Source organism: Symsagittifera roscoffensis, chromosome 6, assembly GCF_963678635.1.
Source record: "Symsagittifera roscoffensis chromosome 6, txSymRosc1.1, whole genome shotgun sequence".
Classification (NCBI taxonomy): Eukaryota; Metazoa; Xenacoelomorpha; order Acoela; family Convolutidae; genus Symsagittifera; species Symsagittifera roscoffensis.
In genome coordinates, this window is record NC_087067.1 from 41,854,782 (window position 1) to 41,882,613 (window position 27,832).

At 35.4% G+C, this 27,832-nt stretch overlaps 6 protein-coding genes across 6 annotated transcripts in view; 2 read left to right on the top strand and 4 right to left on the bottom strand.

Moving 5' to 3' along the window:
- Positions 1-27,832, bottom strand: part of LOC134847564 (uncharacterized) — a 318,779-nt gene that overhangs the window by 167,035 nt on the left and 123,912 nt on the right. The gene's annotated exons all lie outside the window — the stretch shown is intronic.
- Positions 1-27,832, top strand: part of LOC134847567 (casein kinase I-like) — a 584,249-nt gene that overhangs the window by 135,936 nt on the left and 420,481 nt on the right. The window lies entirely within an intron of this gene.
- LOC134847943 (erythroid transcription factor-like) lies at positions 1,978-11,041 on the top strand. Its single transcript, XM_063865242.1, has 5 exons — positions 1,978-2,462; positions 5,505-5,882; positions 6,297-6,752; positions 7,269-7,543; positions 10,593-11,041. Exons 1-5 carry the CDS (start codon positions 2,153-2,155, stop codon positions 10,935-10,937), a joined length of 1,764 nt encoding a protein of 587 aa, XP_063721312.1. The 5' UTR covers positions 1,978-2,152; the 3' UTR covers positions 10,938-11,041.
- On the bottom strand, positions 14,432-16,416 carry LOC134848290 (uncharacterized). Its single transcript, XM_063865684.1, has 2 exons — positions 15,793-16,416; positions 14,432-15,270 (listed from the first exon to the last, which is right to left on the bottom strand). The coding sequence occupies exons 1-2, from the start codon at positions 16,253-16,255 to the stop codon at positions 14,654-14,656; spliced, it is 1,080 nt and encodes a 359-aa protein (XP_063721754.1). The 5' UTR covers positions 16,256-16,416; the 3' UTR covers positions 14,432-14,653.
- Positions 23,270-24,502, bottom strand: LOC134848750 (sulfur carrier protein adenylyltransferase-like). Its single transcript, XM_063866263.1, has one exon. The coding sequence runs from the start codon at positions 24,473-24,475 to the stop codon at positions 23,270-23,272; it is 1,206 nt and encodes a 401-aa protein (XP_063722333.1). The 5' UTR covers positions 24,476-24,502.
- Positions 24,590-25,838, bottom strand: LOC134847801 (uncharacterized). Its single transcript, XM_063865018.1, has one exon. The coding sequence runs from the start codon at positions 25,805-25,807 to the stop codon at positions 24,818-24,820; it is 990 nt and encodes a 329-aa protein (XP_063721088.1). The 5' UTR covers positions 25,808-25,838; the 3' UTR covers positions 24,590-24,817.

Genomic DNA, 27,832 nt, shown 5'->3' on the forward strand with positions numbered 1-27,832 from the left:
GTCATTTTTTCCGTACCTAATGGCTCGTATGACTGTCTAATGACAAACAAACAAAAATGAAACCAATTGAGGAGCAAACATAGAGCCAAATCACAAATGACTAAGAAAATCTTGGAAAAAGCTGTGCTAAATTCTGACGAGAGCTGAAATTTATTAGAGGAAAAAGATTGTTAACCGATGCTTTGCTAAAAAAAGTATTGAATTGGCGCTTAGAGGCTTGATTAAACAAGCCACACATCATGTTTGGCTTTCAAAATATTGACAAAGCCATTAGACACATCTGTTAGAAAAATGTTAAGCGAAATGATAATCGACACGATGGGTTGTTACTTTGGTCAATTGGAGGCTTAAAAAATACGAGTCAGCACTACAAAGGAGTAACCTCAAATGGACGATCGAATAAAAATCAAAATTGGTTTACCCTTGATTTTAAGAAAAGTGGCACACAGAATTGAAAAGGTTACCCATGCTTTTTAATTTATATTCGAAGCAGGGGCGGATCTAGGATTTTCTCGAGGGGGGGGGGGGTTGGATTTCCAAAAAATTTTCGAAAATTTTGTCGACCATATTGATTTTTCGAGCTCTCTTCTAAAGCACTGTTTTGTCTATACTTTGGCCAAATTTTCTGCGCTGCAGACAAAATTTTGAAAAAACAGGCCAAAAAAAAGCGTTTTTAGGCACTTTTTGGAAAATTTTGACCAAAAAATCGCGTTTTCTTAGCGCGCGCTCCCCCCTTAAAATTAGTATATATTGGCGCTGGAGGCGCCTTTAGAAAACTTTAAGGGGCCATCGACAAAAATGGATATTAGAAAATAGTACAAAGGGGGAACCCTTTGGGTCGGCAGGGGGTCGAACCCCTGAGGGAGGAGGCGTCCGCCCCCCTCCTCTTAAATCCGCCCCTGATTCGAAGTATGAACTCTTACCTCCTTTTGTGAGGGGTTTATAAAATATATTTTAAAGATCTTTCAAACTTTGCCCATGATTTATTTTAACCGTAAAAAATTTTGAAACCTTCTTCATGCAACAAATCTTAGTCGCTTGGTTAAATTTTCAATAAGTTCAAAAAATGATTGTGTGGAGTTTGTACTTTTGAAGCCAATCACAAACATATTTCTTTCTACATAGAGTGTATTTGTGAAATGAAAGGAGGGAGGCTTAGGGTTTTCCGAATGGAAAGATCTCGCGGCCGTCAAAATAGGTTTGTTAGTAGAAAACTAAATTGGGCTTATTGTGGATTGTCGCCAAAAGGCAGATGAACCAACGATCTGAAAATTGATTACTAACACCCGGTAAACAACCTACGTCTCTCTATCGCATTTTGGCTCTGGTTCTCAAAGCAAAAAAGGGGTAAACTCACAACTTTAGAGATTTTGGTTGTTCTGGTTGCGGGCTAAAACTAGCCTTGACTGCCCGGACAAAAGTTGCGAAGTTAATGATCTTTACGATAACATATATTAGGGATTATCAGATTTCATAAACAATTTTGCTGTTGTTTATCTACTCCAGGAAAAACAATTCGCTATTATAATTTATTTTCTCTAGACTTAAGTCGAGCCGACGGTTAGTGTATTCGGATATCCACGACTTCCTTCGAGAATCCAAAGAGGATTAGAGTGCAGTACTTAAGGTAGGTTAATTAGTTGATAGTTTATTTAAACTATTTTAACTAACCATTGGGCATGCGGGCTTTTCTAAACCGAGGAATTAGGAAAATTAATTTGGCTACAAATTATGTACTTTTGTATATGTTTCGCTACTAAGTCACGGCAGGGGTTGAAGCACGTTTGAAGAGAGGGTGAAGATTCAAATCTTGCTTATTTTGTCTGTCAGAGACGCAAGTTGTCAGACCAAATTGCCCTTTTGGCGCCAAAAAATTCTTAATTCCTGTAAATAATCCACCGGGCGCAACAGAGCGACACAGGTGCGCAATATTTCAGCCAATCACAATCGAGAACAAGCAAAAAGGTACAAGCTGTGTTGATTTGCGCGGTTTTGAAGCTTAATCGATTATCACCTGTTTATTTCGACATAAATTTTAACTGATCTTCTGAGCCTATCATAACACCAGCGAAGGTAATCAGCTGATAATTGCGAGCTCTTATATCGCAACACAGAGCCAGTCAAGTGTTAATCACCCGCAAAAATCTCCCGAATGATCGCAAACAATATCGGTGGCAACCCGATGCGGCCACTAAATTCACCCGCCGCCAGCCTCTCAACCCAAAATCAGCAATCTCTGGTTATTAATAATCAAAACCCGTTACATTCTTATAGTTTTAACCTAAATTGTTCTTCGTCAGCGAATTCCGCTTTGCTAAACTCGGGTATATCGACCGGATCCGTGGCTTCGTTCCCGTCACTAGCGACTCCAACTAGCTTCGGATCTTCTGTAGCTTCGGCACAGGTTGGGGCCAATTTGGCAAGTACTCAGGGCACTACTGCAGATTCAAAATTATTTTACGGTAAGTTAATGTATGGCAGAAATAATTTAAATTAAAAACTTTTCTTTTCAACTTTTTAGAATTACTTTCTGGGTGTATTTTAATTTATAACCATTAAACAAAACAACGAACGGTCTATAATTTAGTGAGCTCCAATTTTCGAAACTTATTGAAACAGAGCGGTGTCATAAATACTAAAATACGCCAAAAAACGCTCGTAAGCCATGAAGCTTTCACAGAAAAAAAACGCGGAGAATGTATTCCGTTTCCGTTGGTAACAATACTTGTTAACGGAATTCATGGCTATGACTCAATCGCCTACCACTCCGAAAGCCTCCTTTTGGTATTTTTTACATCCATTTTTGGCGACCAATTCTGAAACGTTTCTATAGGAGCCTTCCGCGCCAACGTACATTAAGTTTGGGGTGAGAGCACGCAGTAACAGAATTTTCAGTTCAAAGCGTTCATAACTGTTCCAGAACGTCCTGATTGGCATGTTTATTTAAAAAATTGACTGCTGCGCTGAACTCTTCAGCAAAATAGATTCCTTATCGTCTTCGGATTATTGGAATAGCTCGGAAAATCAGCTGGTCGACATACGAAAAAACTTGACTAGTATGTCAATTTAAAAGCAACCCTTGAGAAATTTTTAAATCTGCGCCTGTGTATGCTGATTTGCTTATAAAAATTTTTGAATAAAAAACCTGCAATTGTTTTGCAATTGTCAAAAGGAAGGGCAATTGAAAAGTCTGAGCCAGTGTCCCAGTTTCTCACTTTTCCGGCTGCTAAATTGACGCAAGGCATCATTTTGAAGCAAGGCCTCAATTTTCAGCCCAAAAAGCAAAAAACGCCAGAAATACAAAAGCAAAAAGCAAAAACGCATAGCTATTTGTTTGCATAGACTAGAAAAAAATGGCCCGTAAAAACATTTATGGGCTATTACTTTTGCTTGTTCCGACCAGCGAAGGCAAAGGAATTTTTCATGCAAAATCAGAAATTATAAAAATGAAAGCCGGTTAAACTTCTGAGATAAGCCGAATTTGAACTCTCTCAAACTTTTGTAATAAAATTTTGTATTTATCAGAAAAAATGATTTGAGTTTGCTTTTAAAGCGAAATGGAGCCGCGAAGTGGATTCAGCAAAGTGAATTCAAAAAAAATAAAATAAAACGCCGCAGGCCTTAAAAACAGTTAAAATAAATTGTCGCAAATTGAATATTGAGTTCAGATTTTCATTCAATTCTCAGTTTAAGTTGGTCTGGAAACAGGAAAGTTTGGAATCCGAACCCCCATCTAAAGAGCTTTAATATATCATACTTTGACTGCTACGGTTTTTGTGAAGTACCTTAAATCGAGTGGAAAAGTCCTCTCTACTCCAAATATCATTCCAGTCACTACGTGAAGTAGTAGGAACATAAAATAAAGAGACAAGCAAAAGATATATAAAAAACAATTTGCAGAAATCAGATCGAAATAAACATTCTAGATCACTGTAGCAATCAGTTAAAAAGGGAAAGCCCGTTTTCTTGTTTTTTTTTAAAAAATCTGAACTACTAGGCTGTCTTAAATAATATTTGACGACATCAAGACATACTCGGTCAATAATTGCCCTCAATTTCACCGATTGAGCTGTTTTTCTGAGAATCTATTGTTTTGGACATAACATATTTCTGACCAATTATGAAATATTTCAGTTTCTTGTATAACTGAATATTAAATTAAGTTCTGAAATGAAACATAATTAAAATTATTTTTTGACAAAAAAATTAAATTGATAAACATAAGCTGATGAATCCATTGATTTGAAAACATTATAAAAAATGTTGTAAAAATTTTGACAAGTAAGTTAAGTTCTATTATTTTTTAGGGTTTCCAAGCATTTACTTTGAAAAATTTTTGAGCGCTTTTGCATTTTTTTCATTAATCAGGGTTCATTTGAAAACTGAAATATTTTGCAACAAACCCAATCCCCTCATTTCAATCACACGTTATCTGATCAGTACAAGTGAAGCCCACTTAATTGGGCTAACTCCAGCCAATATACAACACAGTTTGCCCAACAGCCCCCGAGAAAGATAGGATCTCGTGGATATTAGAAACAAATTCCGAGCGAGATCTCTCGCCTTTTTAATCTGATCTAACGCCATTAAAAGCCAGAAGAAGATACGATCTAGTTCTAATAAACTCTGTTTATTTTTCACAAGTCTCAAACTAAAGAGTATTTCACGCGGCGATAACTTGAAACGAATTTGCAATTTTGTCTCGACTTTCGATCAAAAGATATTGGCAATAGAGGCTTCAAATTTCACAACTCTCCCAGATAAAAAGTACACAGGTGTCATTTTGGGGTTATTTTAACTCAGGAACTCAAGATTAACTGGAATAATCGAGCATCAACTTGAAATAATTTGGTTATCTTGGCACGAAGTGCTTAACACCTTTTGCGGTTTCAAATTGCTAGTCAGTTAATAGGGGGTTGTAGTTTTATGCAAACTCTAATATATACAGTATTAAAGGGATCTGATTTGGTAATGGAGCTTAATTACGGATACATTGATCAATGGAAAAGCTAAAAGGTACTTTTCGAAGGGTGATTTCAAGTTGGCTTTATCCGTTCCGAAAATCAAAGAGGTTTGAAAATACCAGAAAATGCACTTTCGTTTTGATTGAAAGTGTATTTTGAAGACAAGAAAAAGCACCTGGTTGAGCTAAAATATCAAATCATTTTGTGTTTGAGCAGAAATAGTTAGGATTTGATCACCTTGTTTTTAACCTTTGAGGTAACTTTTTTTCGGTTAAACTTAAAAACAACAACACCCACTCAAATAACACAAATCTTTTCCTAAAAAAGTCTTTTAGAGCCCTTAAAACTTTGGATTTATAAAGTTAACGAAGCAACTTAACATGAAAGTTTATAAAGCAAAAGCAAGGCGTTGGTTCTACGTGAAAAAAGCGCATATTATGATCTATAATTGGCTTGCATACGGTCCTAAAACTAGATTAAAGAAAAATACCTAAAAGTTTAGTTTTTTCTAATTTTTACTCTTTTTTGTTCTGATTTCAGGCACTTCAGGCAATTCCTCTTTCAATCGAAATCAGTCATTCTCAAACGGCAAAGTATTCAACCCGCACTTCAGTCAAACAACGGCAGATTCTATCGCTTCCCAAAGCAACAATTTTCTCCCCCATTTTGGACCAGAATCTAGCAGTACCCTAAATGACTCATCACTTTTCCCCCAGCTGAACCAAGCCAAAACAGACCAGGGTTCACTGGGTTCAAGCACAGGTGCTCCTAATATGGACTACTACCAGTTGCTGGAACTGACGGCTGTCGGCTATCCCTGGAAATTAGGGGGAGCTGGACCGAACTTCGCCAACCCCAATGGAAGATTGGGAGCTGGCATTCAGAGTGCAAAACAATATACAGGCGCATCAAATAATTGTAAGTCTATGATATGAATCATAAAGTCTTAAAAACCTAATTTTTCAACATATGAGTGTCAATTTTTCAGTCTGATAGTCTAAGTTTTTCTGAAAACATTTCCGAAATTGGTATACAAAATGGAACACGATATCCGTGCAAGATATATATTTTAGGTTATCGAAAATTATTTCAGCTCAGAAAATAACCTTTGTTAGTTTAAAAACTATGTACTATCTCCTCTACCATGTAAAATTGTCTACATCACTATCGAATCGATTAAAATAAGTATAAATTGCAATCGAATGTGATCAATTTGATAGTAAAAAAAATCCATTATTTAGCGCATAAAAATAAACTAGCTTGTTGAACTGTAGATTTTACTTGCGATAATCGATTGCAATCTTAGTTTTGCCAATGCGGGTCATGTTTCAGATGACTATTTCAAAACAGCGGCCCAATTCTATGCCTCAGCCAACTCATATGCGCACTCAACCCCTGCGAACATCTCTGGACTGGCACTGAACAACTTCCAGGGAGAATCCAACAACAACCCTTCTTCACTGAACGACTCTTCATCATTTGCTGAAGGATTGAGACCGGCCGCCTTTTCGGCTAATAGTCAGTTTAACACACCTTACTCGAATGCACTTCAGGTTCCGACATCTGCAGTGCAGTTGAGTCCCGGTGTCTCGCAATGTTCTTCGGAACCTCACCCGGCGTCTTTGTTCAACATGTTTGCGGCATCGTATGCCTACAATAACCCATGTCTGCACGGCGCCTTCAAAACAGCCCCAGATGGCTCCTCGTTCTACGCGAGCGGAATGGCTGCTCTGCGCTACTACCCGTCAGCAGCAGGTGGAATTCATTTGGCTTCGACAAAACGCAAAGGCAAGTTTCATTGATCTCATTTTTGTCATCATTTTGACCAAAAAATGCACGGTTCCAAAGCAACTGTTAAAAATAAAGATGAAATAATTTGAAAGATTTGAAAGCATGGATAGGACCGACAAAATCTTATTGAAACTTTGTTTACAGACTTACTAATAATTCGAATTTGTCAGATAAATTCGGTTCTTTGGATATAACACAGTTTCCTACCCATATGTCCAATCAAGAAGAAACAACACCAAATGGCTAAATCATCCATTTAAACAGCTTAAATATGAAAATACAAAAATAAATTTAATTATCAAAACTTTATCTGAAAAATTTTGTTTTTATGCATGGTGAATAAAAAAAAGGCTACATTGGCTTCATATACTCCTAATAACAAAATTCACAGCTGTGGTCTTTTTTCGCTTAGTAGCCTGGAAGTTATGATGGTAAAGGTATAATGCCAAAAATTATCCAGGAACTTAGGTTTTTGATATAAGAAAAAGAAAGATATCATTTTTCTTTGTTTAGATTTTGAAAAGGAATGCGTTAATTGTGGCACCACATCAACACCCCTCTGGCGTCGGGGGGCTGGGGGCCAGTACCTGTGCAATGCCTGTGGTCTTTACCAGAAGATGAATGGCACCAACCGACCTCTGGTTCGACCCAAGAGAAGAGTCACCCTTTCTAAGAAGACGGGCACGCTGTGTAGTAATTGCAACACTTCTGTGACTACATTATGGCGTCGCAATGGGAGCGGACAGCCTGTGTGTAATGCGTGTGGACTCTACTTCAAACTTCATTCGGTAAATAACACTTAATTCATTAAGAAAAAACAATACAGGCAAAGAAAAGCTTCGCAGCAATTTCGAATTAACTTAAAAATAAAACTGAAAGATAGTAGACAGAAAGAGAGGCGGAAACTTTAAAACGAACCAGCTATTTGAAAAAAAAAGTGATCTACAAAAATGTTTGACGTTTTTCTCGAGAGAAATTCATATTGAGGAAAACAAGTTGAGAAACACAAACGTCAGCGTTTAAAAAGGAATCAGAAAAATTTACCGAGCGGAAATTAGGCCGACAAAAAATGAGCAGCCGCACGCCTGTTGAGTCGAAGTTTTGAGCAGAAGCACAGCGGAAACATCACACCATACTTCGCATTACAAACGACGCAATATAAAGTAACTACATAAAATAAGCCGGATCAACCGTACATTTCCCCCTAAGTGCCCTACCGTAGAATGCCCTCCCCAAGCATGTATTAAATCTGAAAATTGATTCTGTATGAAATATGCATTTCATGAAATAGCGCAAATAAAATTGATAACTGATTTGTAAATTTTTGTATGCGGGATTGCATTTTTATTGCTAGTAATTGCCTAGATTAATGTTTCAATTCAATTTTTTTCAGTAAAACGCTTAATTTTGAAAGGCTATTCTCAAAGTTAAATAAAAAAATCCATTTTTTCTCCCCCCCCCCCCAATTTGATTTGGCGTGGGGGGGGGGGGAATTGAACGGTTGATCCAATAAGCCAAAACAATTGAAAACGAATAAACTGTATACACAAAATGAAGGAAAAAATATAAAGGAAATATAGAAGCTCAGAGCTGGTAAATTTAAAAATCGCAGGAAATATGCAAAAATCTTTTCAATTGAAGTAAAAAATGCTGAAATCAGACCCTCTATGTTTTGGAAGGTAAGTCCAAAAAAATAAGCAGATGAATCAGTGGCACGCCCAGAGTTAATTTTTTTTTTGGGCGGGGGGAGCGGTTTTTCGAAAAAAATTGAAAATTTTGTCGACATTTTTTTGAAAGAAAAACAGTCTAAAAATATTTGACCAAAAAAATGCGTTTTTTCAGCGCGTCCTCTCCCCTCAAAATTACTTATAATGGCGCTAAAGGCGCATTTTGAAAATTTTTGATGTTGGTCAGCCAAAAAATGATCTCGTAAAATTATACCAAAGGGGGACCTGCATTGGAGTTCCATGAAAAAAATCGATTATAATTGAGTTTCCTTGTCAGTGTCCACAAAAAAGAAAATAAATCGAATATAATCAATTAAAACTGGATTATAATATTACTGTTCTTCGAGGCAACAAAATCCTTTTTTCATCCATTGTAATCAAATTATTTTCACTTTTGTGGACACTGACAATGAAACTAAATTATAATCGATTTTTTTCTACTTTTCTGAGATGCGAATTTCAACGTACAAAAAGTCTTTTCTACGTTTTAAATTAAAGTTGGTTACGCTGGTTACTTGTTGTTCCATTGAATTTTTTTCTACCTAACTATTACCCCCCTAGCGTTTGCCCATTTACAACAACCCCCCCCCCCTCCCCCCCCCCCCAACTTAACTTAAGGTGGGGGTGGGTTCAGGTGGGGGTTTGTTAATAATTCATTTATAATGGATTCAAAATGAACTATAATGCATTTTGTTTTGGCGAGAAAAAATGGATTTAAATCCATTTTTAGTCCAATTTTGTTGTCTGAACGTAACATGGGAATCGATTATATCTACAACATTATAGACCACGAAAATCCAATATAATCGATTTGTGGGGATAAATGCGGGGATCCTTTGGGAAAAATTTGGCAACCAAAATTGAAGGAGAGAATCTTCGCCCCCCTCCTCGGCACACTACTGAGATTAATGATTGTAAGACTATTATAGTTACCAATAATTGGACAATTGGACCCTACCGTTGCGCTAACGCTAAACGAGAAGTTTGAGTATGAAATTTGATATATTATTAAAGTAAAATGAAGAGTACAGCAGAAAAATCGTGAATTTTTTAAAAGTCTAGCACCCAGTTGCAAAACTTTGGGTTATGGTAAAAGTAACTGTGAAATGTATAATCTTAGCCAGGTTTTTATGAAATTGCATACAATATAAACATTATAAACCCAAAAAACTATTAGAACGAGTTTTCTATGATTGGACTCTAGACAAAAGTAGATGGGAAAAAAACTAAATTCAATGTCAAAATTTGAGCACAAAAAGTTCCTCCGATTACAAAGCTTTAAATAGAAAAATCATAAAATCATAAAAATAAATAAATATAAATATTGGAAAAATGCAAAAATTATTTTAAATTTTTTTCTTAATTTTCCCTCAATTTTTGTGAGTAAACAAGAATTGATTAGGTTAAAAGACTGCGAGAACTGGATGGTATTCTATCTAAATTGAATTCTGACAAAAGTTATCGACATAATTTGAGGATGAAGTTATCGACATGATAAGTGGATATCGATATGGTTTAATTTTGGACATGATTTTTGTCAACCTTATTTTAGGTTGATCAAATTGATTTTCTAATCGCTCCCAGAACACTAAAAAGACCCTATTTTCACCAAAATTTTTGGGCCACGGGCAAAATTTTGTTTTGAAGCAAACAGGCCAAACAAGGCGTTTTTAGACACCAAAAAAGGAACGCGCTCCCCTTCAAAATTTGTATGTATTGGTGCCCAATGCGCCTTAAAAACTTTTAAGGTTGGTAGGATGGGTCAAATCCATGGGGGGGCGGTGGGGGGATGAGTGCTTTCTGCTTCCCTAAATCCGCCACTGGTTCCTACCTGTGAAGTGGTTGGAATAAAAATTTACTGACTAGGTAAGCAGTGGAATTTTGAAATCCGTTTGTTTGAAAATCCGGTACGCACATTTGTTTCATTTTTGAATACTAGCAAAAAAAATCGAAATTCAAAATGTCTACTATTAACTACATTTTTTTAATTCAATACAACAATTTTGATTGAATTCGATAGTTTTTTTGAGATTTTTTTGAGTTTCTGATCAAATGCCGCACCCAACTATTATAACCGACCTTAGTTTTACGAGGCTTACATTTTTTTCAGGTTGACAGGCCGATTTCACTAAAGAAAAACAACATCCAAACGCGGAACAGAAAAGCGGCCATCAAACTCGGAAGTTCCGCCTTCACTACACACGAGACTACACACTTCGGAGGAGACATAAAACCTCCCGGATATAACCCCCACCACATGGCGCTATCATCTTTCCCGGGTGGTTTCGGCACCCCCTCAAATGGGGCAGGGGCAGTAGCTGCTCAGAATATGTTTAACTCAGTCCACATGCACCATCCGGCAGGAACGGCAGCGGCGTCGTTCTTGGCGATGGGATCCAACGCAGCGTCGTTCATGCCGACTCCTAGTGTAATGGCACAGAATAGATTATATTAGACAAAACTTCCAGACTTCAAACCAAGTTTCCAGTTTAAGCACCAGAATCTTCTCGTGACTCTAATTTTCTTGGGTCACACTAAATTTTCTAATTTACACACTAAAGAGCTACTTGTGAATCTTGAAAATTCAGGTTAAGTTTTAAAAAATTACTCAAAAAAAGTTTATCAATTTATCTTAAAAAATGCCTCAGCTTTTTGAATTACTTAGTAATTTTAATAACTTTTCGACTCAGCTTTTTGAATTACTAAGTAATTTTAACAATTTTTTGACTTTGACAGATAATAACGGGGAAAAAAGATTGTGCGTGAAATAAATGTGCGTGAAAAAAAAAGTTTTTTTTTCCTGGAAGCTTGGTCCCCGAGATTTTTTTCAACAGACTCTACAATTAACTTCAAGTTGTGTAAAAATCACATCAGAATTTCAAACAATAGGTTGATTTAAGATTGATTTAAAGTTATTTTATTCTGAAAAAATTGCACAAAATATTTTATTTGCATTTCTGTTCAGTTTTAATGTTGAGTAATATTTTCACAAATCGAAATAAAGATTACTTTAAGTTTGAGTTTTTAGATAAGCAATGTTCTGATCCAATTTTTTCAAGCAAAAAAACTTTCAAGCCAAAAACCCGTGGTTGACGTTGAACTTATTTGCAGATGAAATAACATCAAACACTTCATCCATCTTTTTTTTTTCGATCGACCTAATTAATATTCTGAGCTCTCCCGACACACTGAAAAAGCTACTCTGATAAAGCGACTGATACATCAAAACAGGGGGTGGATCTAGGGATTTTCTCGAGGGCGGCAGATTTTTGGAAAAAAAACCCGTTTTGGTTGGTGGGAGGGTCAAATCCCTGAGAAAGCGTGCGACCCCTCCGGCCCCTTCTGCTCCAACTCCGCCCTAAATCTGCCAACGCATCAATATACAGAATGACAAGCCAGTCTACAAAAAAATAAGAAGATAGCTACTAAAACATAAAAAATGTTGGACAAAAGATTTTGGTGCATATACAAAACAATCCCATACGAAACAGTCCAATATAAAATAGTCCAAAAAATTATGTAATGAAGGAAAAAACGGTCCAATGCAAAACAGTCCGCTTGGGGCGATAACCTGTTCTAAACTTCGTATTAAGTCCTCCCTCTGTTAGCAAGCTCGCAACACGTTGGCGCGGCTTCGGCGGCCACTATTTTCTTTGTTATGTTTGTTGAACAAAGGACATTTCTCGGCCTATCGGTTTGTTGAAACAATTATTAATTGGGACTGTTTTTCGGACTTTTTTGTATCGGACTGTTTTGCATGGGACTGTTTTGTACAGAAACGAAGAATTTGAATAAACGAATTCTATCAATTTTTATATATGTGTGACCTCATTGGAACCAAAACATGTAGAAAAAAAAAAAAAAATTAAAAAAAAAAAAATTAATAATGCGAAAAAAATGTAGTTACCGATCACGAGACAACAGTTGCCCTCGAATGTGTAACCAAGAATTACCGGTAATTAAGCAAATAGCACAGAGTGATTCGAGCAAAAAATCATAAATAATTAATTAAATCATTTAAAAAAATAGAAGAACACGTTTTTTTTTCAGATTCTCTGTTGGTTTTTCAGGCTGTGGGCGAGGGCTTAACTATGTATTAAACTGCAAGATTTTATTTTAGTTAAATTTAGCTCAAATAATAAAAAAAATCATAGTGACACTACAGAGGTTCATTGCTTATTCCCTTGCTGGTTCTTTCAAATCGGTGTCATCTGTTCAAACAAAAACAGAAATTATCAGCCCTTCAATCCCAACACTCACAGATTTTTTTGATAGTTTTTGAAATCAGAGGCAGAAGCAACAGCGCATTAGTCTTAACCAAGTCCGAATTTCTTAGAAGTACCTAAATTCGAACAAAAACCAATCCACGCCTCAATTCTTTTCCCACGCCACTCTAAAAAGGAATGGTCGGATCAAAAATATTGAAACATGAAATCGGGCAACTCAAAACTAAGGTAAATTTTAAATACGAATTTAAAAAACGCAATTTCCCAGGACCACTCTAAGCATTTACAGTGCTTCTAAAAATTTGTTCAAAAACCCTAATAATCATCAATTAGATTGCAAGCCCAAACAAGGAACTGGATTTTTTGTCTATCGGCGGCGTTACCATATCAGTCCGACTTCAAATGGATTTGCCGAAAGCTAATAACCACAAACTTTTTTTCGATTTTTCCAAAGAAAGTAGCAAAAATAGTTAAGTCTCTACAAATTCCTCTGAAATAAAACTAAAATAGTGTTTTCGTTCTGTGAACCGCGGAAATCTATCAAAAACTATTTAGCAGGTCTAAAGATATTATCAAGTCATTGTAAGACACGTTTTAGATTTCTACGGTTCTAATTTAATTAGCCGGACAAAACGAAAAACATTCAAAACTTTAAACACGTTTTTCAAATTGGGTCTCGATTAGACAAAAAGAGAAGAAAGCAAAAGTTGCTTAGATTTTTACAAAAATTAATTTGCTAAAATTTGTTTTGCGATAACAGCAAAAAAAAATTAAACTAGAAATAACTAGTGAAAAAATTATATCGCAAGAAATCTCTTACACAACGCAACAAAATTGTAGAAGAGTAAACCTTCATGATTTCGCTCACAACGTTTAAAGTTTGTTTTCACCAAAGATTATGAGTTTTGTCTAGTAAAATGACTACCCCACTATATTCTACTACATGGATTATGAGCTGTGTATAGTAAAATGACTATCCTACTATTTGGCTGTCAAGCAGAATTATATTCTCTTAAACAGATTTTTGCAGATTTTACTCTTCTAGAAAATTGTTGGGCTGTGTAAGAGGCTTCTTGCGATTTACTTTTGAAAATGAATTGTTTTAGTTGAAAAGTAATTAACTAAGTCTTGATTAACTAAAAAAGCCAAAATTACCCATTTTTAGGGGAAATTTTCAGCATACTAATTCTAGTAAAATCCTAGGCAACTTTTGCGGTCTTATCTTTTGTCTAATCTTAACCCAGTTTGAGAAAAACACTTTTGTTCAAACTTTGTTCGTTTGGTCCGGATAAAATTCTGTTCGTTTGCATTGCTGAGCAGAGGCATTTTTTACGAGTACTGTCTATTGTTTGCTTCTTTTGAAGTAAAAATCAGTCAAACTGTTGTAGACATGAAGCTAGATATGAAGTAAAAGCGCTTCCTCGCATACTATCATTTCTTTGGCCGGGAATCAAACATAGGACCTGACAGTCTCAAAGCTATGGCCTTACCGCTAAACTAAGTGCTCCAATCAACTCAGTGCTCTCCTCTTAGTTAACTCAAAGTTAGCGTAATTTCGTAATTTTTGGCAAAAAATCTGAAATCACGACTTTCTTAAGTTCCAAATAACAATCTGAATGCCATGTCTGAAATTACAATATGAGTTTCAGAGTAAATTTTTTGTTAATGATCTGAAATTACAATTTTATAAAATCTCAAATTACGATCAAATTTTTATGTCCGAATAGAATAAACAATCTAAAGTTTCGATCTTAAATGGGTTATAAAAAGTTAAATTAACGATTGGGTTTTTCAAGAATGGGTTATTTCAGATCTATTGTTTTTCATGGTTATTGCAGATCTGAAAACATCTGAAACAGATCTTAACTTCAAAATAAATTTAAATTTACGAACAAAATTCTATTTCTACAAATCAACTGTTTGCCATTTTGACTCGACATTTCGTTTATTTTTCCTCTTTATTTTTTTTATTCACCTTCTCAAGTACAAAATTAAATAGTTCGAACGCGTACATTCCGATAACAGTGAAGATCATGCAGAATGCTCCTGCACTTGTGGTCAGGGCCGCCAGGAGGGCAGGTCCAGGGCAGAAGAAACAAGTTCCCCAGCCAATTCCAAAAATAATAGTACCCGCAAATAGTTTCCAGTCCAATTTCGTATTATTACATGGCAAGTGGTATTCATCGGCCAAAATTGGTTTTTCCTTTTTCTTTCTGAGAATCAATTGAAAAGATATCAGGTTGAACCCAATGGCGCCTATAAGAACCATCATTAGCGTAATGTCCCAGTTTTTGTCAAAGACGAGAAAGTTCCGCACTTTCGAGGGTCGCGACATTCCCGAAAGAGATAAACCCATTCCGAATACAAAACCGAGAGAGAATTTGATGACGTTATGTATAAGTTCACGTGCAAGGTGTTCAGCTCCTTCAACTACGAAGCTGATGATCCACGCGGCAATCATGATTGCGATAATTATAGCTAGAGTGACCCCCACTACAAGTGAGGTTGTTTCTCGTTCGAATGATTCGCGGGCTTCTTCTAGTCGCTGTAACTCAAAAAAGTCTGAAACAAATTTGCGGTGTAGTTGCGCTTGAAACTTCAATTACATTGCTTATTAACACGTACAAAAATTAACACGTACAAAAACATTCGACAAATACACCAATCGCTGAAATAGATTTTTCTCAGGTCGCTCCAAATTTATATTCGGCTCGCCCCTCCAAACTGATATCTATAGGTTCCCAAAACGCATTTAGAAAAATTATAGGGTTACTTGGCAGGAAACAGATGTCGTAAAATATAATCAAAAAGGGGTTTAATCTCTAACATGGAGGCGTCCGCTTAAGCTATTGAGTTTTTGTCCTGGATTTTGCTCTCGCAAATCATGTCAATCTTGAACACGATAAGCGAGGTCATTTTTAAAAAACCTGCTGCAAATTGTACAGAAATGAGCAAAAAACACAAACACGAACGCTATGTTACTGATTTTTGAAAGTTTTCCTGCTCCCGATCGAGCTTTAAGCAGATTATAAGAACCGCAAAACTGATGCCGATCAGGCAAAACCAATGAAGTAAATAACTAACCAGTGTGATGAAGAATATTCGCTGTCACGAGAGCCATTCCGAAAAAACAGCCGACAGCCACAAAAGAGCGAAGTGAAAGTCGTGGAAGACCCGAGATGCCATGTCCACTCGTGCACCCATTGCCTAATCGGGTCCCGAAGCCGACTAGAAACCCACCAATCAGAAGTCGAAACGCATTCGGGGACGACCAATCGGGATCATACAACTCCACAGTCCGGGAAGCCACTTCAAGTTCTCTCGTGTTAAATACAAGAGCAAATATGAGAAAAGCAGACATCATTCCGATAAGGAAGGTCAACTTCCAGATAAGACCAGATCTGAGCCGAAGGGTCAAAGAAGTCGAAACGAACCCACTCACTCCAGTGAGGGCTCCAAAAAGTAGAAGATTCAAGGTTGAACTGATACCAAGCAGAAGTCCGCCAACAAATCCATTGATAACGTCGATAGCGCCAAAATTTACCATTTTTCTTAATGTCACAAAAAAATTTGCGTCGTTTTATAAAATGAATTACAAACTTTAAGTAAAAATATAGACAATAGTTTTAATTTTTAGTACTGCAAGATTACCTTCAGAATAACAAATGTCACGAACTTCTGAACTTTTACCATCGAATGAAAATTATTTATGATTTGGTGACGTTATAATGACACTCTCAAAATATAATTAGATAATAACAATCACAATTATAGATGCCAGAGCAAATTCACCAGCAGGTGTTGTTTTAAAAAATTCTATTGTAAGATAAAACACGACATAAAATACAGCGCTGAAAATGAAAACAAATGTGACACGATAATTTCCTAATACCAAAGAGAGCTGTAACAAAAATAATCAACAAAAATGGTTTGGACCCAAACTTAGATTTTCTTTAAGACCGAAGTTTTAGCTTTTTAGAAGTTCTAAGATACACTTTTTTCAAAAAAATGAAAACATTAGTTGATCTTTATTGAAAAATAAACAAATACATTGACGGACTGGGCAGAAAAAAAAAACAATTTTTTCTTTCAATCAAATGAAAGAAGCGTTGATTTCTTCTAGTTTTTGTCGTAATTAAAAAGAATTATAATTTTCAGCTATTTATTCGAAACGTGTTTAAGGTGTAAATAATGCTGGAAGATTCTCCAAAGCAGCAAAATGAGTTTGAGTTTCCTATTTTTTCAGTAATTCAGGTTATCGGCGATCCCCCTATGTAATTTCTACTCAAATAGAGGAACCGAAGAAGCTACTAAGCACAAAAACAAGACCTTCTAGACTATTCAAAAAATTAAATTTATTCTAAAGTTAGTTTGTTTATTTTCGTTTCTTTTTCAAATTCTTACCTTGGAAACTTTGAGACGGAAAATGAGGCACAGCCAAGCACGTCAATTTTACATAAAATAGTTGAAACCAAAAATTCAAGCTTCTGTTGCAGCGGTTTTTGATTAATTGATTCGTCACAAAAAAAAATCTTTTTGTTTTTGATCCCAGCCGACAGAAAAACCCACGAAAATGTTGGCTTTCATCTGATTTAGGAATAATGGCAAAAAAATTTATTACAAATGAAGGGCGGATCTACAATTTTCTTGAAGTGAGATTAAAAAATCAAAAATTTTGAAGACCTTTTTTTTAGGTCGACCAAACTGATTTTCCGAGCTCTCCCAAAGCATTAAAAAGACACTGTTTTGGCCAAAAGTTCAGGCAAAATTTTGAAAAACAGTCATAAAAAGGCGTTTATAGGCTTTTTGGAAAATTTTAACCATAACATTAAGTTTTTTTGGCGCGCGCTTCCCCTCAAAATTATTGAATATAGGCGCCAAAAGCGACTTAGAAATATTTTAGGGTCCGTCAGCCAAAAATGGATATTTCAAAACAGAACAAAGGGGGACCCTTTGGGTCGGCAGGGGTCGAATCCCTGAGGAGGGGGTGTCCGACCTCCTAAATCCGCCCTGTTACTAATTGCAGAAAATTGCATTACAAGCTAGCCTTCAGAAACTCATTATGAGGCAAATAAGGAGATTTAACCGAAAAGCCGAAAAGTATCTAGCCACATAAACTTCTCCAGCAAAAAATATATATAAAATTTAAGCAAAATCGGAGTAGGTAATTTAAAACAAATATAGGAAACAAATTTGAAAAATAACTGACACTTCAAAGCTAAATTTTTAAAAAGTGTCATTTTTCAGAAATTTTTTGACAAGCTGTGTTTGGGAAACAAACCCTAATTCTAGTATGAGAACGCTTGTTAATCGCGTGTGTGAATAACAGCAACAGTGTGTCATCATATTTGCATTATCATTTCAGTGCTTGATAAAAAACAACAGAAATGTAAAAAAAACTTAATCGCATAAAACAAAAACTTGCAAATCTTTTAGTTCGTACATAAAATTTCCCAAAACCCAAGTATGCCCAAGAACAATACTTATGCAAGAAAAAATTTGAGATACGACTCAGGAAAAAATCAAAATTAGAAAATCATCATAATTCTAATAATAAAAATCATAATATTTTTTTAAAATCAGAACAAAATTAATCATCATAAATTGAGGACTCAAAGCTATAAACTCTGCTTAAGCATAGACAGTTTCTATCATTTCCCAACTCCACTGAGAGCTCTTTTTTGCTTCTAGCAGTTTCAAGTGAGGCCAATATTGCAAATGAAGCCAGTAAGGCTGTGGAAGAATTGAAGCTAGAAGTCAAATGAGAGCTGATCCTCATATACTACCATTGCTCTGACAGATCAAACAAATGATCTGACGATCTCACAGTGAACGCTTTACCACTATGCTTGTGATTTTGTGGTGCGTTGTTTGACATTGAGCAAAGTTCTATTTTAATCTACAAAAAAAAATTAAAAATTGACGCTCCTAACCAGTAATTAGGTCTACAAAACTGAAAATTTTTGATTTTCATACTTTGAAAACTTTTAAAAAACGATCGTTAACAAAAATTTTAGAGCACAAGGATACAAACTCATTCTTCAAACTTAAATTTGGATAAATTTACACTAATTGTGCAACTTTTGTGAAAAAAAATGAACTGATTCTATAAAAAATGCGCTCGTAACTTCTCTTATATATTAATGACACAAAAGAGTGACAAACTGATCAAGTAAATCCACAGGCTGATACTTTTGATTAGTCAACGCTTCAAAAGCAAAGTTAACTTCTAATTGCTCGCTAAAAAACAGCCGCATTATATGCAGTTCATATTGTTCACTCTGACCGATTATCACAAAAAATACCCAAAATTATCCATATCACAAAAAAAATATCCAATTTTGGTGATCATGAAAAAAATTAGACCGAATCTGCATGGTAAATTTCAAAGCCCTTCATAAAAGATATCAGTAAAAATTTCAAACTCTTGTACAAAAGTTACACAGAGACAAAGTTGTTGATATTGAAAAAATTGGATCACAAAATTTGCCTGACTTCTTTCGATTTTATTTCTAAGCCTACAAAACGCAAATGAAGGAAAGCTGGTAATTAGCGCGCATTAGTTATCCCAAAAATTGGATTACTAGTTATATCAAAAATTGAATTACTAGTTATCTCAAAAATTAGTTATCACACAGCAATGAAAATGCTTCTAAAAAACTGGAGTGGATTTAGCAGTAGCGGGTACAGCGAATCCTGATTGAAACTTTTAAAGGAAAATAAACTGCATGAACGAGACTGCTTGTAGATCAGGAGGACGAATCCATGAATGTTCCGACTGCACCTTACGGTCGAACAAAAAGTCTTTTGGTTGAATATTTGCCACAATTTTTTGGAAGAAAAAAAACAGAACCTTTTGTTTTCAAATTTATTTATTCATTTTGTCCCTCAACGCACTGTCTAAAGTACAAAAGGTGTATTTTGCATCTCATATTGTTTTAATAGGACTAAATTGCTGGCCTCAATTTATTTTGGAACGCATTAATTTGCCACTTATGCCTGTTATAAGAACACAATTTATCGCGCACTAATCATCCCTATTTGGCCAAATTAGCAATTTTCAAGCCTCTGTAGCTTTACAAAAATGATCACATGCAAAATATCTCTGTAAATTTGAGCTCAGAACAACACTTTTATTCAGTTGGTATAAAAACTCTTAACTAAAAAGTCAAAAGTCGGAACAAAAAAGAACAAAAATTTAAAACAGAAAATTGCTATTTCGGGTGAAAAAAATGAATCAGTTTTATAACAAAAGCGTTGCATTTGTAAAAAAATTGTCATCAGCAAAAATTATTGCAAACATTTTCTGCTTTCGACAAACAAATACGTCTCAAAATAGGTTAGCGATAAGCATTGGCTTCAATTAATTGACTCACCTAAGCTTATAACCGTTTAACCTCTGCGACAAAATTCTGTTGATGAATTTTCGAAGACGTAAAAAAACTCAAGTATTTCAGCACGACTTCAATTTACAGTCTCTAAATGCCACTCCACTTCCAACAAAACGCATGCTAAAACGTAACAGAAAAATCATAAAAAATAATTTAAACTTTTTAGCGATTTACAGGAGCAACCCATTTCACAAATGTAAAAAGCAATCATATTGAAAACTTTTTGGCAGAATTTCGAATTTCATGGGAAAAAAAAACTTGAGACGATATTACATTCTTGTCTACTCGTATAAAACAAAGCAATATAATTCACTGATGTACTACAGGGGAGTAAAAAAATTAGACAACGAGCAGATTAGACGATCTAAAAGTAATTGAACTTATACGACACCTTGCGTGCAAGTTGCGATAAAATCGATTCCAAACACGAATTAACTCTGTCTGAGTACAGCTGGCTGCCCAAATGTAACTGCGGTTATTTATGCCAATTGATGTGTTTCAAATACAAATTAAACTTTTTCTTCAAAATGTTTCGTAAAAGTTTTTTATAATAATTTGATAATTCCTGTGACAACTTTTTACTTTGGTTTTTGTATAATTTCAATATTAACTAAAATTATTCTTGGCCTTGTTCTTATTGTCTAAATTCACAGATTTATAGTCTAAATTTAAGTTTTTTGCGATTGTTTGTTTTGTTGGGAGTCTAATTCCTTAGGACCCGAACTACATGGAAATTTTCAACTGATAGTTATAAAACACGTTTGATACTAGAAAAATTGATGATATGTCACTAACTTCAATCTGGTTTATTAATTCTGAGAAAATTGATCCTAAATTCTAACCCAGAACGGTGAAATTTTTTGGTCCATTCGCTGCTTCAATAATTGCGGCTGAAATACCGGGTTGATTATTGAGCAAACTATATCACAATGAGCATCTCATGTAGAAGGACTTGTATCGACACTTATTAATTCAAAAGACTTGTCTGAATATATTTTTGGTAGCCAAATTGTCTTAATTAAAAAACACTTTTTTAACTTAATTGAGCTACCTAAAAAAACTGGTTTTGATACACTTATTCCAAAATAAACTCAATTTTTTGGGTATATTTTGAAGGACTACAACAAGCAAAAGGTGATACATTTGTGGTGTAAAATTTAAGCCCTAATTCTGCAGAATAAATGGCACCAAGTTCAATTTAACAAATTTTTTAGAAAAAAGTTTCTTATCAGTTTTTGTCTTATGTCAACTCAACTTGAAAAAAATCGTAAATAATCAGATTATCTTCGTGTTGTCAGGGTATTTCAAATAATCTCTAACTGTTATATTGGGTTACAATTTCTACTTCCGCAAAAAGTATGCCCCAAAAAAGTCAGAGAGACTATGGAACGTCGATATTGTTTCTTGAAAACATAGCCAATCGAAGATTGGAAAAAAAGTAATGAACGCAAGTAAACATTAAAAAAACACTGACTTTTTTAAAAAAAATCTTAACTTTCGAAGTGTAAAGATAAAAATAGATGCCCTATAATCTCTTTGAACTTCTAGAACAATTTATGTTTGGTACTTCTTTTGATATTACTTACCCAACTTGAGAAAACTTGATCAATATTTTTTTTTTGCTGGAAATCTAAAATTTAAATTCCTGTTTCAAAACTAGAAATCGTACACAATTTTTCGCGTATTTGGAGAGCGCTATCTACGTCACTTTCAGAATATGAATTTTTATTGAACTAAAAAAGTGCATATATACCTTGAACTCAAAAAATCCATTCACAAATGCATCAATATGTATGAATGCACATCTGTAGTTACTGGACTTTTATGCATATTTGAAGAAATTTTCCGGAAAAAAACATCAAGACCTATATAAGAGTCTTCACTGCGTTCATTACTCTTCTAAAAATAAAATAAAACTACGAAGTTTTAGGAAATCGTGAAAAACAAACGCGGAGCATTCATATGATTTTTTCACAAAAAATTGGACTGTATTAATAATTAATTTAGACACTTTTTCGGCTCTTTTTTGACTGAAATGAACATATCCCAACAACTACTGGGTTTCAGCTTTTCATTTTTTGATTTAAAAAACACTGATAAGACAGAAAGGATACTAACGCAATTTACAATTTTACTACAGAATCTGAGAAGAATTGATATTTTCTTTTTTAAAAATTCTACATTCACCTAATTATTCCATCTCAATAGCATGCGCGTTTATCATTTGCGGTCATTATTGTTTGAACCTAGTGTAGTTTATTATTACACATCAATCAGCTTGTTAATTAATGCACATCAATGATCTGTCTGTTTTTTTTTTGAAAAACTTTTAGAAGATCATAAAAAGGTCAGAAAGGGTTTGCGCAGCCATATTTGGTGGCAAAGTCTGCAACGAAACGGATTAATTCTGTCTGTTTTTCTAAAAATGTTTCTATGAAGTTTTCTAAAACGTTGATCAGAAATATCATACATCGCAAACTATAAAGGTTTGAGCACTCTAATTTGTAGCCCGTAACTGCAAACCATGGATTACTTTGACATCACCTTCAACAAAGGTTTGAGAATTTCAAAATTTCTTTAAGTTTAAAAAATTATATAAGACGTCATATCTTGGAGAGTAAATGAAAGTGAGCAGTGACATTAGAGGCCAGATTTGCAACCCATTGGAGCACCCTGAACGCACCCCATCACTTAGTGAAACGGCAGTTAAATAATGTACAGAAAAAAAAACAGTTTTTGATTAGCTTATATTTAGAAAATGAAATTTCTAAAAAAAAGTGAGCGTTGAACTTTTTTATAGTGAAAATCGTCCCCCACCCGATATGTGCAGCACAAAGTGATGTCTTAAGCGTCCATTAATCTATTAATAAAAGTAAAAAGATCACCGAAACTCAATTTGAAAAGATTTTTGAGCTGGATTAAATAGCCGATTACGCAATAATAGCTCGATAAAAATCGCGAACAAGTTATCTCAAACTGGTATTTGTCAAATCTATTTCATGGAAAAAATCACAAAAAATCATCTTGAGCTCAGGACATCGAGAGATTTCAGATAGTAAAAAAAATTCCGTCTAAAATATTAAAAAATTGAACCTTGTCTGAAAAACAAACTGAGCACAAATCAGAACAGTACTCTTCGAAAGTTGGAAAAAAAACTTTCAAAAGATAAATTAATAAAAGAAAATATTCGATTCTGGCATCAAGTCTTTCAAAGCAAACAGTCCACCTTTAATATCTTTGAGCTCAACAGTTTTATTCAGTCCTGCTCTTTTCAATTCTTCCACTGCCTTCTGAGAATTATTGCCACGTTTGCACATCACCACAACTGTATTTCCACCACCATTTTGCGCCTTTGATTCAACAGAAGTCACCAACTTTGCAACATTCTCATCATTCGCTAAACTTTTGATCGGACAATTCATATACATTGCTTCGTCATTCAAGTTGAGATTCGAAAAAAGAGTTTCGCATGCATTGCGAACATCGATTAGAATATGCGGTTTTTTATCCGTGATCATTTTTGAATACAATTCAGGAGATAATCTTTCTTCGTCCGACAAAACTTTGCAACTTGGTCCGCATTTGAAAACAACGTCCTCAAATGAGTCCAAAGAAGTCGGCAATGAAACACATTTGCACTCTTTTGACTTCGATCGCAATTTTATCGTTCTAAATGTGCAGCTTAATCCGTCATAGACTAGCATCTTTTTAACTAAAGGATTGGGCAAACCAACTATTTGCTTGACGACCTCCTGGGCCTGCAATGACCCCATAACCCCACATACAAATCCCATCACGCCGACTGAAGAGCAACTACCAGTTACAGAAGGGTCAGGAGGCTCCGGAAATATACACCGATAACACGGGTTGTCATCCTCAAAAGGTCTGTACACTGTCAGCTGGCCTTCAAAACGCAAAGCGCTAGACGAAACAAGCGGTTTCTTTAACACTACAGATGCATCTGACGCTAAATAACGTGTAGGCGCATTATCAGAACAATCTACTATCATATCAAAATTTTGAAAGATTCCAACGGCATTTTCTCGAGTCAGCTTTTCTTTGAACTTCACAATATTCACTAAAGGGTTCAAAGCTTTCAGTGTTTCTTCTAAACTGTCAACTTTTGGTTTACCAGTTTGATTGACGTCGTGGCACACTTGTCTGTGGAGATTCGAGACTTCGACACAATCGTTATCAACAATTCCGATAGTGCCAACTCCAGCGGCACAACAATATAGAGTCAGAGGACATCCTAAACCTCCAGCTCCGATGACCAGAATTCGACTCTGGGCTAATTTGGTTTGACCGTGTAGAGAAATTTCTTTCAATATAAGCTGCCGAGAATACCTGTCCACGACATCCTGGTTCAGTTCCATTGGTTTTTCGCATAAATTCCTGAAACAATATAGATACGTCATTCTAAAATTTGATGCCAATTTAGGGTTTAAAATTTCAAAAAAGACTATTTTCAGAAAATTTGACTTATTCTCACGGAAAATTATATTTTCAATAATATTTACAATGCAAGTAATCTGGGTTAAAAACTAAAATGATAAATTGTTTTGTTTGTAAGAGCAAACATTTTAGTGTAATCAATCGCTGAAAAGCTACCCTGTTAGTTATCACATTGCGTCGATTTTACGATGTGTTGGTATGTTGGCAGAATTTCTGAAATGGTACATGTTCAGTAAGGAAACCCATCAAAAATAAGAAGGGTTTCAGTTGTCTTTGAAAGTTGGTATCCCTGGTTGGTATCTTTCGCCAACCACCGCTTCCGGTGGCAAAACACTGCTCAGCTCATCGACTTCGTCTTTCGTCAAAATGACATCTAGGGCTCCCATATTTGCCTCAAGATTCTTCACCTTAGCTGTTCCTGGAATCGGAACCACGTCATCGCCTTGAGCCAAAACCCAAGCCAGAGCCAGATTAGCAGTCGAGCATCCCTTTTTAGCAGCTACTGCCTCAACTTTGCTGATGAGCTTCAAGTTCGCATCAAATGCTTCTCCCTGGAAACGCGGGTTCCTCAATCGCCAGTCTTTTTCATTCAGATCCTCGCGTTTCTTTATTGCTCCTGTCAACATACCCCGACCAAGAGGCGAGTAGGCTACAATCCCAATTCCCAACTCCCTACACACTGGAATAATCTCATCTTCTACATCTCTGCTCCAAAGAGACCATTCGAGCTGAATAGCGCTGATTTTAACCACAACGTGCGCTCTTCTGATCGTATTAGCCGAAGCTTCACTTAACCCAACAGCTTTGATCTTCCCTTCTGCGATGAGTTCCTTCATGGTTTTCATACTCTCCTCAATAGAGGTTGAAGTATCAATTCGATGCAAGTAGAAAATATCGATGTAGGTTCCCAACCTCGCGATAGATTCCTCACATGTTCGGCGGATAAACTCAGGATCCCCGCTTACTTTTCCAGCTTTCGTGTCAAATCCTGTCTTGGTGGCGATACAGAGCTTAGCTCTTTCCTCTGGGTTCAAGCCAGCGATAGCTTGTCCGACCAGAGTTTCGTTGTGGCCGTTGCCATAAATAATAGCAGTATCGATATGCGTGATTCCCAAGTCCAATGCTCGTTTCAGAACTGCAACACCGTCCGCATCTGTGTATCCTTCAGGAACTGAGTAAATATTTGATGACAAAGACATGGCACCATAGCCTAGTTTCGAACTTTCAATGTCTCCCAGCTTCACGAGCTTCATGTTGACGCAGCTGACTAACAAATCAACAACTAGTACTGAAAAAAATTGACTGTCATTTATATTTGTTGAATTTGGACGATATAAGCAAACAATTGCAGCAAAAATAAACAAAAAACTCAATTCATCATTTGGTCAAAAGTTTTCGTCGAAGTTACTTTCCGTACAATTTTCCGCTTCATATTATTGCAGAAGCTAATCTGGCAACCAAAAAAGCAAGAAATGATTTAGTTTTGAAATACTTCAGCAGAAACATGACTTCTAATTTAGCAGTTTTCAGATCCTGTGGGCTAAGCATACAGTTTGTGAAAACGTTCAAAGTTTCTGCTCCAAGCCACATAAGATATAAAAGAAATTACATCAAAAAGAATTGAAGATGCCAAGAAACTACAAAAAAGTTCAGCAAATATCAAAATTATAATGCAGAGGCGAAGCTGAGATATCGCTAAGTCGAAAAAAAAATCGACAATTGTCGAAAAAAGTAGATCAACCAAAATTAATAAAGCTAGTTTTGAAACAAAAACATGCCAAGACAATAGAATATGAAATAATCACCGGAAGAAAATTTACCAAGCGGTGAAAAAAGCCGAAAATACCTTAGGAGAAATGCTTTAAGCCGAAAAAATCAAGACTTAGACTTCCTTTCAAAAAGTTTAAAAGACCATCTTTTTATTTGCCCGTCAAATGAAATAAAATGAGGCCGCTAAGCCGATATAATATAAAGGGAAACCTATTTAGCCGAAAAAAAAAACAAAAAAGCCAAAAAAAAAATTAGTACTTCTGAAAAACTATTAAGTCCCCCTCACCCTCAAAACAAACACACCTACATACAAACTTTTTTCGCTCGTCAAAACACAAAACGAGACCCTTAAACCGATTTCATATAAGCCGAAACCTATAGAGCGGGGATCAGAGGAATAGAAAAAAAAGAACAAAAAACCGTAAACAAAAATTGTTGTCATGAAAAACTAAAAATTCCATGGAAAATTTTAGCATTTTGTTCACTCCAGAAGAGAGCAATAAAATTATGTTTTCCTTGAAACTACTCAAAACTAAGCCGATAAAATATAAGCCGAAATCATTTGGGCAGAACAAAGTTTTTAAACGAAAATAAAAACAAAAAAACGAACATACGAAGTCAAGGTTAGTAAAATTACAAACAGCAATACAAAAACAAAACTCTAAAACTCTAAAAGCAACTACAACTTGATCTGCGTACAGCAAACAGGACACTCCTACGATGAGGCAAATAAGCCGACAATACATAAGAAGACAAAAATAAGCCGAGTTTTTTTTGAAAACGGAATAGTTCCCATTTGAAAGAAAAAAAAACAGTTACTGACAGATTCGAACCCAGGATCTTTGTTATCCCAGGCGTTTCCGTTACCCACAGACCAAGAGTGCCATAGATGTAAAAAAAACTTGAATTTATTATAACTTAAATCTAAATGTACCATTTCTAACTTTGACCATTCTGCGAACAAAGTTATTTACGGGAAAAACTCTAGTACCCGATTGCAAGCCACTTGCTATCGATAGTGTAACTAAAGTTTAAATGATTTCCATCAGAAATTTAACAAAATCTAAGCTTTGGAAAAAAAACAGCTGGAAAAGCATACCAGATATTAAAAATTGCATTTGGAAAAAACGGAAAATCTGCCGACAGAAAGTCCGAAAAACATCAAATTTTGTTGTCAATAAATTTAATTTTAAAGTTATTACTACCTCAAACGAACTAGCAAAAACAGTTTTATTTGATTTGAACTAGAGGCCAGCTTAAGCTGGAAATACCTGTTTGATAATTTTTGAATTTTTTGAACTGATGCGGAAGGAAAACGGTAATTTCCAAAACTGGGCTTCACCCAAAACCTTAGTTGGTTCTCCTATAAAACAACTAGGAGTGAAAATAACTAGGAGTTCGATTTGGCAGGATAACCTTCGAGAAAATCAATAAATTTCAAAAACGGTCAAAAACCAAAAATTTTTGTTTTCTGAGGCCCATTACTTTTTTGGAAAAACATCTGGGCT